The sequence below is a fragment of the Mobula birostris genome, chromosome 22 (genome assembly GCF_030028105.1).
Source record: "Mobula birostris isolate sMobBir1 chromosome 22, sMobBir1.hap1, whole genome shotgun sequence".
Classification (NCBI taxonomy): Eukaryota; Metazoa; Chordata; class Chondrichthyes; order Myliobatiformes; family Myliobatidae; genus Mobula; species Mobula birostris.
In genome coordinates, this window is record NC_092391.1 from 39,219,761 (window position 1) to 39,232,339 (window position 12,579).

General features: G+C 41.5%; 1 protein-coding gene across 1 annotated transcript in view; it reads right to left on the bottom strand.

Moving 5' to 3' along the window:
- Nucleotides 1-12,579, bottom strand: part of abca2 (ATP-binding cassette, sub-family A (ABC1), member 2) — a 553,235-nt gene that overhangs the window by 132,591 nt on the left and 408,065 nt on the right. The window contains exons 28-30 of the mRNA XM_072240523.1: nucleotides 3,191-3,406; nucleotides 2,972-3,074; nucleotides 1,866-2,191 (exon numbers count right to left, since the gene is read on the bottom strand). Of these exons, the coding sequence (XP_072096624.1) occupies nucleotides 1,866-2,191; nucleotides 2,972-3,074; nucleotides 3,191-3,406 (645 nt within the window). The remainder of the gene's footprint in view (nucleotides 1-1,865; nucleotides 2,192-2,971; nucleotides 3,075-3,190; nucleotides 3,407-12,579) is intronic.

Here is a 12,579-nt window from a genome sequence, read left to right on the forward strand (position 1 = left end):
TGAAGTTTACCACACAACCAATCAGCGATGAGATTCCTCCTCACATCACAACCGAGTTTCTGAAATGATGTCAGATCAGCTGATTGAGAAGTCTATAAAGGCCAAGCATTTGGAGGACATGCCACAATCAACAGCACACTGACAATGTCTCCTCACAGAGTAATGAAACGTTTTGCAAGCAAGTTGCTAAGATTGAAGAACAACTTAACCCAACCAGAAATCTGTTTCTCACGTAACACCCTAGTAAGATCTTTACTGCTGTGCTGTTGGTATTTCACTTAAGCAGTTCTATAGGAATAATCTGTACTGCTTTCAGCGTGTTTGGGTTTGAGCTGTGACATGATTTGTTGTTCAATTTAGGCACGTGCTGTTGGCCAATCAGGATAATGCAATTGGGAGAAGGTTCTGGAGAAGGCTGGGTTGAAGGTCTTTGTTGGCAGGAGCCAGGAGAAGACAGGAGGAAAGATGGATGAGGATGTCGTCCCTGTTGCACAAGGTACTTTGTACAGAAGAATGGCTTCAAGGAGGAGGAACGAACACTTCCATGGAAGACCTGTTTGTTTGAGATGGATTTCGCGTGACATTTGGAAGGTGGCGTGTGCATTCACACAGGCCAAGAGTCCAGTGTCTGAGGGACAGGCAAGTTCAAGGTGAGCTCCAACTTAAGGACATATTTGACTGTTTGAGAGTAATGAGCGCTTTTTGTTTTTTTCTTTCTTTCATTTAATAACTGTTTGCTTAAATTAACATTCTTAAATATACTTCTTTATAATTGTATGCAGTGTATGATCTGTTATTTCTTTATGGGAGCAGTAAATCATACAGCATTCCCACAAACTGGGGTTCAGGTGGGCGAGACATCCCAACTTCATGGATTTGGCGGAACCAAAGCTGTATACACCTTAGATGAGCGAAGCCTGAGAAAGGTCGATTTCTTGCCACGGAATCCAGTGGCTATTAATACGGGGCTAACAAGCCGGTTTTCCAGAGACATCTAGTAAAAGGGGGTTTCACTCATCCGGGAAGATATGGTGGATGTAACGAGAGGGGCATGGAAAGTACTTGGTTACAATGCCCTCTGAGGCTATCATAAGTGTGGTGAGAGTTTATGGAACACCTGATCTTGCTCTGCTTCACTTTTACATATTTGTATGTTATTCTTGCCAGGACATAGATAAACCCAGGCAAGCTTTGGCTTGTAATCTCGCAACGATAAGAGCAACTCTCTACTTTGACAATCCTGAAATTGTGATGACCTTTCATGTAACAGTGGCAGGCATCTTTGAGTTCCAGAGTCACAGTCATGAATCTTTCCCTAGAATCATTATCCATCATTAAGAACCCCCATCACCCAAGACATGCCCTCTTCCCATTGTTACCTTCAGGGAGAGAGTACAGGAGCCTGAGCCACACATTCAAGAATTCAGGAAAAGCTTCTTCCCCTCTGCCATCTGATTTCTGAACAGACATTGAACCCATGAACACTGCCTCACTACTTTGTTATTTTTATTTTTGCACTACTTATTTAATTTAATATATATACTTCCTGTAATTCACATTTTCCAATTATTATATATGACATTGTGCTGCTGCTGCAAAGACAACAAATTTTACAACATATGCCGGTGATACTAGATCTGATTTTGATGACTTAAAACAAATGTTATCTTGTACTTTTTGGTGCTTCCGTTTGGTCAGTGCTGGTTTAGAGTGCAGGGAGAAGCTAACAGCACCTTAGGAATAATACAATCAAGTAGTTCTTTATGATCTATTTTGATTGTTCCTAAGAATCTGCCCAGAAAATATCAGAAATGACTATACTCCTATAAAATATTGCCTCCATGAACTCTTCCATAATTACAAACCTTTCATTGTAACAGGTGATGTCAAATTCCACATGTGCATTCCTTCGTCGGTTCCTGTGTCGGGAAATTCAGACGGAGCAGGTGAAGGGGGCAAAGGAACAAAATTTGAGAGTGGTAGGCCTTGCGTGAAAGAATCCAGACACATTGAGTCGAAGTACTTGGACGCCAGCATCTTAGTCTCGCTTGTCGATAGATTCAAGGTCTGTACCAGCTGATCTAATGTGCTGTTGTATGGCGTCTTTAGGACACAGGTCGCTCCAATCCCCGAAGGCAGATAGAAGGTGTTGGTCAGCTGTTGGGGGCTGGCATCAGGTGATAACTTTATCCTGGGTTGGAATGAAAACAAGGTTATATTCAAGATAACCTGTTCATTGTGGTTCTAATTCTGTTTTACTACATTATATATTCTTCTAAACTTGATTAGTGAGTGGCAGGAACTCACAAAGTGCTGTTCTCAGGTGCTGGTTAGGATTGATTAATGTGGACTGCAACACCAGAAAGTTTTACTTGGGGATTAGAAACAAAAAGCTACAGAATAATTTACCTACGGTACTCAAAAAATAGCACAGGTCTTGAAATACTTAACTTTCAAGTTGTTTTAATCTCTCATTCTATTTCATTTAAACTTGTACATGTTATGGAGTTATTGAGTAAAACAGCCTGGAAACAGGCCCTATGGCCTAATTCATCCATGCCAACCCATCCAGCTTGGCCATATCTCTCTAAACGTTTCCTATCCATGTAACTATCCAAATGTCTTTTAAATGTTATTGTACCTGCCTCAACCACTTTTCTTGGCAGCTCATTCTATATATGCACTGCTCCTTTGTGTGAAGAAGGTGCCCCTTTGAATCATTCACTTCTCATCTTAAACTTATGCCCTCTAGTTTCTGATTCTTTCTCCCTGGAAAAAGTCTGAGTGCAATCACCCTATGTATGCTTTTCATGAGTTTAAACCCCTCTTTAAGGTTACCCCTCAATCACTTATGTACCAAAGAACAAAGTCTTAGCTTGTCCTTATAATCCCGCTTTATCACTCAAGCCCACTATTTCATAAAATATGTGCTATAATAATTTTTGTCTGTGGCAAGCAGCATTAAAGATACCTGTACTCATTTCTCTCTTCGTTTGCATATGGAATGAAGTTTCCTCGAGGTTGTGTGTAGTTGTGGTACTGGGATGGGGAAAGGATCAGAGGAGGCAAGTCACCTGTAACGATCAAACAAATGGCATAAAAACTCCAGAGGTGATAACACTGATGTGACTCTTCTAAAAATCATCGCAGCAATGCAAGGTCTCATAGCTCACACATCAATAATAAGTACCTATTTCGGGAACTGAGAGTGCCACTGTCATTGCCACACATACAAAGAATGCTGGGAGCAGGATCTGTGAGAAGATACTCTTGGTATTGCGTTTGGCACAGTGGTAACGCTTCACGATCAGCCCATAGAACTGACACAGCTTCAGCCAAGAACCTTCCAGTTTGGTACTTCCTTGACCCTCCAGAACAACGCTCTTCAGGTCTGGTTCTTGTTCTGCTGTAAAGAACAGGCAACAAAAAATGGGAATCAGGATTTAGGGCATTGTCAATTCATAAAACTTGAGTTCAAGAATTCATTTAATAAACAGGATCATACATCCACCATGAGCATGTTTGTCATTCATGATGATGATGGCTAATCTAGTGTGACCAGTGTGTTACCTAGACAACCATGGCCTCCAACATTTCACAGATATTCCCTTGAATCTCACCACCCTTCCTCTCACTGCAACTTGAAACATGTTGGTTTTCCTACATTTTACCAACTCATTGCCTCAAGATAACTGCATTTCTATCTCCACAGACGTCAGCTGACCCTCTTAGCATTTCCTAGTTTTATGCTGGTTGAAAATAGTTCTCTATCATTTGAAAACTACTACCATTATAGAGAACTAGTTTTCCATTATCTTCTCCTTGGCATTTTCCCATTTCAGCCCATTTGTCCATTCGCGTAACCTATCTATGGAGGCTCCGCACAATACACTTCTCCATGCAACCTCCCATCAACAGCATTTGTTTGGTGTCATTTACTGATTCAAGGATTCCTGAGCTTCTGAATTCTATTATAATTGTCAATGTTTGAACCAATTTCCACCCTCCCCTTCCCCCTCCAATCTGCCCCTCAATGTCACACTTCTAGACTGGTTGGGGCTTGTACAATTAGCATTCATAGAATTCTAAGCTTTATTTCATCTGAATAATGGCAGAATTTGTACATAGAAGTATTTCAATATGCACAAAAACATCTTTCGAAATCTTCCCAAGCAATATTTCAATTGAGGTATACAGCATAGAAACAGGCCCTTCTGCCCACTATGTCTGTGCTGACTATTCTTCCCATCGACACTAATCCTCTTTATTTTATCCTTTCAAGTGCTTCTCTGAATGTCTTAAACATAGTGACCGTGTCTGATTCCACCACTCCTTTTGGCAGCAAGTTCCAGATTAAAAAAAACTTTCCTCTCAAATCCACTTTAAAACTCCTTCTCATCTTGAACCTATTGTTGATTCTGTTTATTTTCTGATCCTTAGGGTTCTTCCAGGAGTCAGGAATGATGAGGAGTCTTAATTCAAAGATTTCAATTAATTTTAAAGTACAAGCATACATACAAATACTAAGCAAACTAAATAAAGAGCTGAGAAATGTTGCAGAGGTAAATAAACAGCAAAGACAAAAGAATAAAGAATAAAAGAGGTTGACTCTGAAAAATCCATCACCTTTTATAACCTAGATAATAGAAATTCTTTAGATTGAAATAAACTAGTTAATAGGCTACATAATTAAAACAATTCCATCACATGGGTAATGTGCTAAAACTGATCCAATGAAAACTGAGAAAGGTGATAAACCGTTAGTTTAGCTGCTATACCACTTTCTGCCAGTGAGTGGGGATGAACCACAACATACTATGAAAAATACATTTGTTTGTTAAAAAGTACGAATCTTATAAAAATTATTATTTTTAAAAATGCAGTGGTTTCCAACATTATGTCTTCTTGTGTCTGATAGCCCTCCCATGGGACAAAGCTTCGGACAATCTATCTAAATGTGTGTCAAAGTGAAGCTGGTGTCGAGGGGTAGAAATACAGCAGGAATGTAGGCTAATGTGCAGATCAAGCTGACTGTGCAATTGGAGCAAAGAGCTGGGAATGTGGGTAGTAGTGCAGTCAGAGGTGCAAGCTCAGATTGTGGCAAGTTCTGCAGCTGGAATTGGGAGCTGGAGAAAGCAGCAGTGCTGGGATTGGGTTTGAAGGTGGGTGAGGAATGACAAAGGAGAAAGTGGACAAGGACATGTGTGCCAGCTGGCTGTGTAATCAGGAATCGAATATATAAAATATAAACAAAGCGCTCTTTTTTAAATTTACCAGGAATGTAGGTTCTACATTAAAAGAAACAAAACTGACCATGATCATTCTTGTTAAAGCTTTGAATGGTACAACATTTCAACAGAAAACTATTTTGTGATTTTTATCTATACTAAAAAGTGTGAGTTTCAGATTATTACATCCCAAACAAGTTTATTTTTCTACAAAATATCAAGCTTAAATATACAACAGCTAATGCTAGAAATACACAAAAATTACTAGGATGTTAAATATACAGAAGCTAATGCTAGACATACACAAAAATTAATAGGATGTTTAAAGAGACATCAGTTGGAAGTCTGTTGGCTTCATAATGGTTGAGAAACATTTCTCTAATCGTTCACTTGCCATGAACTCCACTTCTCAGATGCACACAACACAATTACAGGCTCTTCAAGCCCACTGAGACTCCTTCACCAAGCCTAATTTATTTTCCTACCACCTCCCCTCAGATTTGACCACTCAACTACAGTATAGGCAATTTACTGTGGCCAATTAATTTACGAAATTACATCTCTTTGGAAAGTGGAAAACCTATACAGTCACAAGCAGCATGATGCAAATTCCACATACTGTAGATAGCACCAGAGTTCAAGATTGAATTTAAACCACTGGTATTGTGAGGTAATAGCTCTGGCAGCTACATCACTTTGCTACAGATTTGTAAATTACTGTTGCTTCTACATAGGACAATATAGAACAGGAACAAGCCCTTCAGCCCAAAATGATGCCCCAAGTGAATTATAAAAGTATTTAAGTGCCGAATTAATCTAAACTCTTCTGCCTACACAATGTCCATATCCCTCCTCTTGCAGATCAAGGTGCCTTGGGAGGAGCAGAAGATGGCGGCGCGACGCAGCGCGCGCGGCCTCTCCGGTGATGAATATCTGTAATCTGTCAAGTAGGAGGCCGTGCACAATTCTGATTTGATGGAGGCAGACGTGAGAGCACGGAGGAACATCTGGTGAAACTTCTGAAATGCCTGCTTTGCTGCAGCTGCTACTGTGTGATCTGAAATCTCTGGAGGGGAAGGCCCCGAGTCCTCGGCTTTGCCTGTTGCTTGGCGGCCGCGGCCGGGGTTGAAGTGCTCGGCAGAGATGGTGCTCAGTGTCGGAGGCTTGAAGTTTTCGGACGGACTCAGAGTCGGACTGTGGTCAGATGCTGCATCAGCAAGTTTGCAGCACTGGGAGCTCATGGCAGGGAGAGTTTCTTCTTTCTACCGTCTGCGTGAGATGTTGGGGCTATCGGGACTTTGAGACTTTCTTTTACCGTGCCCATGGTCTGCTCTTATCAAATTACAGTATTGCTTTGCACTGTTGTAACTATATGTTATAATTTATGTGGTTTTTGTCAGTTTTAGTCTTGGTCTGTCTTGTGTTTCTGTGATATCATACCGGAGGAGCATTGTATCATTTTTTAATGTATGCATTTCTAAATGACAATAAACGAGGACTGAGTGACCTCATAATCTAATCTAATCTAATCTATCTAAGAACCTCTTAAGCATCTCTATCATATCTGCCTCTGCTACCACACCAGGCAGTGCATTCCAGGCACCCACCACACTCTGTATAACAAAAAAAAACCCTGGCCTGCATCTTTCCTTTGATCTTACGACCACTCCCCCACCCCCGATACCTTAAACACATGCCCTCTGGTATTAGACATTTCAAATCTGCAAAAAGAATACTGCCTGTCTACCCTGTTTAGGTCCCTTACAATCTTACATAGTTCTAAAACAGGTCTCTTCTCAGCCACACTGAAGAAAACAACCCCCAAGTTTGTCCAACCTTTTCATATAGCTCATCCCCTCTAATTAAGGCAGCACTATGGGTAAATCTCTTCCGCACTCTCTTCAAAGCCTCCACATCCTTTCCACAACTGGACAATCAGAATTGAGCACAATACTCCATATACAGCCTAAGCAGCTTGATAAAGCTGTAATATCACTTCCCGTCTCTTGAACTTTGTCTTGGCTAATGAGGACAAACATGTCTTACACCTTCTTTACCACCACATCAATTTGTACAGTCACTTTCAGAGAGCTATGGACTTGGACCCCAAAATTCATCTGTACATGAACAGTTAAGTGTCCTGCCATGAACTGTACTGTCCCTTTAATTTTGATATGTCAAATCTCTTCTGGCACCACATCACCCCTTCCTTCTTGAGTCTACAATGGATCCCCATCTCCAAACTGCATTACATGAGCACAATAAATCTTCTCGTTATGTTCCCTTTTACAAAAGAAGTACTGTAAATTTCACTTCAATTTTCAGGCTTCATCCACTGATATATGCCAGAATGAAAATGTCAATTTACCAGCTTAGATTTAAACAAAATGATGATGTTATAACAGTAAGAATCCGTCCTCCACTCACTGTGGAGTTATAAGTATTGTGTTATTGTTCAATTATAACACTGCACAATGTTTTGCATACAAATTCAAGTTTATTGTCTTTCAGCTGTACCTATGTATACCGCCAAATGAGACAAAGTTGCCCTAAACCAAGATGCACAATGCCGTACATATAACTCACAAACATAACACAAAGTAAATTTACTACAAATAAATTAACAAATAGTAAGATGCATATACAATGTAAGTTAGAAAGCAAACAGTATAATGCTACTGGTGCTTAATACGTAATGAAACCTAGGTCGTGACAGGGAGTTCAATAATCTTGCAGACTGTGAGAAGAAGCTGTTTCCCAACTTAACAATTCTCGTCCTAATGCTATGGTACCTCCTGTCTGATGGTAAGGAGGGGCATCAAAGAGATTTTTGGATGGATGGGAGGGATCACAGAAATGCCAAGGGCTCCTGATAAAATCTCTGATGGGTAGAAGAGATCCTCTCAGCAGTTCTCACAATCCTTTGTAGAACCCTGGCATTCAGATACCTTGCAATTGCTGCACCAGACAATGATGCGGCTGATCAGGACTCTCTCAGTGGTGCTTCTGTAAAAGTTGGTTAAAATGGGGGTTGGAGTGGCCGGGCCTCGCTCGCCTCAATCTCCTCAGGAAGTGTAGATGCTGCTGTGCTTTTATTGATCAAAGAGCTGGGGTTGAGGGACCAAGTGAGATCGCTGAGTCTGTGCACTCCCAGAAATAAGGTGCATCTAGCTCTCTCCACATGGAGCCACATCTGTGCATGAGGAGCGGTCAGGCTGCATGCTCCTGAAGTCCACAATCATCTCTTTGGTCTTGTTCACGTTGAGATCCGAGTTATACTTGCACCATTCTACCAACTGCTTTACTTCCTCTCTGTATGCTGTCTTGCCATCACTGCTGATGAGGCCGGTCACTGTTAAGTCATCAGCAAACTAGATGATTCAGTTTGAACAGGATCGAGCAATGCAGTCATGTGTCAGCAGCATTAACAATTATGGGCTGAGCACACAGCCATGGGGAGTGCCACTGCTCAGTGTGATGGAGCTAGAGATGCTTCTGTCAACAACACACTGACTGTGGCCTTTCTGTCAAGGTCCAGCATCCAGTTACAGAGACTGGTGTTGAGACCCAACCAGGACAATTTACTCACCAGGTTCTGGGGTATGATCACATGGAACGCAAGCTGAACTGATAAGCGAATGGAAAGGGTCCAATGCAGCAGGAGGATGGAATTTAATGTGATCCAAAACCAGCTGCTTAAGGCACTTCATTATTTTTGTGGTTAGTGCCACTGGACAGTAGTTGTTGAGTCAGGTTACTGCCTACCTGGGCACCAGGATGACGGTGGCCATCTTGAAGCTTGAGGGGACAGTGGACTGTTCCAGGGAGATGCTGAAAGGATCTGTTGGAACTCCAGCGAACTGGGCTGCACAGTCCCTCAGTACCCGACCAGGTATGTTATCAGGCCCAGCCACTATACATGGGTTGGCCCTGACTAGGACAAAATGAGTGCCTGCTCCTCAGGGGGACGGGGGTGGGAGGGTCTTCCTTGCCAGCACATCATTCTGTGCATCAAATCACACATAAATGACATTCAGCCTATCAGGAAAGAGAAACGTCATATCATTGATGGGCAGGATGGACTTGTATTCTGTTATGGTCTAAATGCCCTGCCACATGCACATCGCATCTCTGGTGTCACAGAAATGGCTGTATATTCTCTGTGAATAATCCTGCTTTGCCTTCCTGATGATGCAGGAATGTGCAGTTTGTGCTGACCTGAGAGCTGTCTTATCCTCTGATCTGAAGGCACCAGCCTGATCTTTCAGCCGTGCCTGGACCTCTGCTGTCAGCCTTGGCTTCTGGCTTGTCCTCACACAGATAAGTTTAATAATGATGTCCTCATTGCACTTCTCTGTGCAGCCAGTCACAGATCTCACACATTCATCTATGCCAATGTGATGGTCGTAGGTAGCAACCTCCCTGAATATGTTCCAGTCCCTGATTTCAAAATAGTCCTGTTATACTAAGGTTGCTTCTTCTCGCCAGGTCTTTATCTCCACTGAACTTGTTTGACATATTTAATCAGTGGTCAGTATGCAGGAATTAGCTTAGTTTCAGTGCTGCCTGCCTGCCAGAGAAGGAGTCTGTGAGCAGCTGATCGAATTGTTGCTTGTTGTGGCAGGTGGGGAGGCCTCTCTGCCTTGTTGGAGTCCCTCTCTTTCAATGAATGTCAGTAAATTGGCGGGTGGCATTCTGATTTTGCGTTTATGGACTGTGGACATTTTTCAGACTTACGGTTTTTATACGCTGAGTCTTTTTTTTTAAGTTGCCCGTTCCTTTTTCATTCTGTTGTGTGAGGAGAGGGGGATTGGGGGTTGATGTTCTGTTAGTTTTTTTGTGTGGGGGAGGGGTTGTTTTTTGGGGCACGATATTCCTGTTCTGTTTCATGTGGCAGGAGGAGGGTTTTGGGGTTGATGATCAGGATGCCATTCTTTTTAGTGCAGTGGGTGGGTTTGATGTTTCTCTCTGAGCAACTTTCATGTTCCTTCTTTGTTTCATGGCTATCTGGAGAAGACAAATTTCAGAGTTGTATATGGATACATGTTTTGATAACAAATGAACTTTTGAAACTGATATGGGGGCAAGAAGCAGCTTTGTATGTACCAGGAATGTTGGTATAAACCAGGTCTGACGTGTTCAAGCTCTGACTGTAGGCTAATTCTACATAAGACCCTTCTGAACTGGTCAGTAGTTTGATAGGAAAATGCTCCAGTACATTTGGAGCCAATTTTTATTGTGACCGCTTAATTTGTATCTAAGTTTTACTTATTTGCTTCATTTAAGGAGTTGGAAGTAAAAATTAATGACAAAGGTCTTGCTATTGAAAGGCTATCTGGAAGGATTCCCAGAATGTAGGTGGAGTACGGTGCTGTAGTCTGTAAAATAAATACTGCAGACTCAGTGACCGTCTGGCCCCACATATCAGATATCCAGGCCAGCATCTCTATTTTTACACTGTCACGTGAGAATGCATTGAAAATTGACCATTTATAACTACCGTAGGTGAAGCAACATGAAATACAACTTCACCAAGGAGATTATCAGAACTATTCAAAAAGTTTTAAAAAAATCAAATGTATGCAATGCTGTGGGAAAAGAACAGGGAAGGTGAGGCAAATTAGTTCTTTAGAACAGCGGTCCCCAACCACTGGGCCACGGACCGGCACCGGGCCGCAAAGCATGTGCTACCGGGCCGCAAAGGAACGATATGAGTCAGCTGCACCTTTCCTCATTCTCTGTCACGCTCTGTTGAACTCGAACATAGGGTTGCCAACTGTCCCGTATTTGCCGGGACATCCTGTGTATTGGGCTAAATTGGTTTGTCCCATACGGGACCGTCCTTGTCCCGTATTTCCCCCGCTAAGGTAGAGTGCTCCTATGAAACCTTTCGTGCCGAAATGGCGTAAAGCGCAGAAGCAATTACCATTAATTTATATGGGAAAAATGTTTTAATGTTCCCAGACCCAAAAAATAACCTACCAAATCATGCCAAATAACACATAAAACCTAAAATAACACTAACATATAGTAAAAGCAGGAATAATATGATAAATACACAGCCTATATAAAGTAGAAATAATGAATGTACAGTATAGCCGGAAAGATTAAGCCAAAACCGATTTGTGAAAAAAAAAATTGGCACGTATGCGCATGCGCATGTCACACATGCACACACAGGTGCTCGCGCAAAGCTTCATGGTCATGGTAGTCTTTCTCGGGGTAAGCACAAGTGTCCTCGGATTTGACTGCTACTTTTGTCCCTTATTTGGGAGTGAGAAAGTTGCCAACCCTAACTGTAAAAGACATGTTGAGGTGAGTTTAACCCTACTTGAACAGCCGCACCCCCCCACCCCCCAGATGGCCGGTCTGCAAGAATATTGTCAATATTCAACCGGTCCGTGGTGCAAAAAAGGTTGGGGACCCCTGCTTTAAAACAACATGCACTGTAGCCTCCTGTGCTATTGGACTATCAAAATCATCAGAACAACAAAATTACATTGAGGTTGTAGTAAACAGCAGCATATTGGTCAGCATCTAAAAAGCTCTGATACCAGACAGAGTATAAAGAAAGCAGCAATATTAAATACCAAATAAAAAATAGAAAAGGTGAAAAAAAGCCAGCAGATCTGGTGGAACCTGTGAAGAAACATACAATATTTCGGTTCAACTGTCTTCAACCCGAAATGTTAACTCACTTGAGTTTCTATTTTACTTCTTGGATTGCATGATAGAATAACCACCTAAAGTAGGAAATTCCTATAAGCATTGCAACAGAGATACACTGACTCAAAAACAAAAAAAAGTCTGCAGATGTTGGAAATTCAGAAAAAGCAGAAAATGCTGGAAATTCAGGAAATAAATGACATAAATTGTGTCAGAATCGAAATCAGAATCAGGTTTATTATCACCGATACACGTCGTGAAATTTGTTGTATTTGTGGCAGCAGTACGATCTGTTACATCATAATGGAAAAACAGTGAACTGCAGTAAAAAAAATACACACACACACACTCACTCTAAATAGTTAAATAAGTAGTGCAAAAATAGAAATAAAAAGTAGAAAGGTAGTGTTCATGGGTTCAATGTCAATCCAGTAATCAGATGGCCAGGAGGAAGAGGATGTTCCTGTATTGTTGAGTGTACCTCTTTCCTTTTGCAAACAATTGTGTACAGTTGTTTTCATTCATGAACCTTAAATAAAGAAACCTCCACTGAAGCAGACATATACCCCATTTGGAGTCAACTGAAACATGAATTCAACATTGATACTTGCATAATACCTACTCTGATGGTTGCTCCTGCAAAAAAGATTTGGTTCAGTTTATCAGCTACAGTTACTGCTGAGAT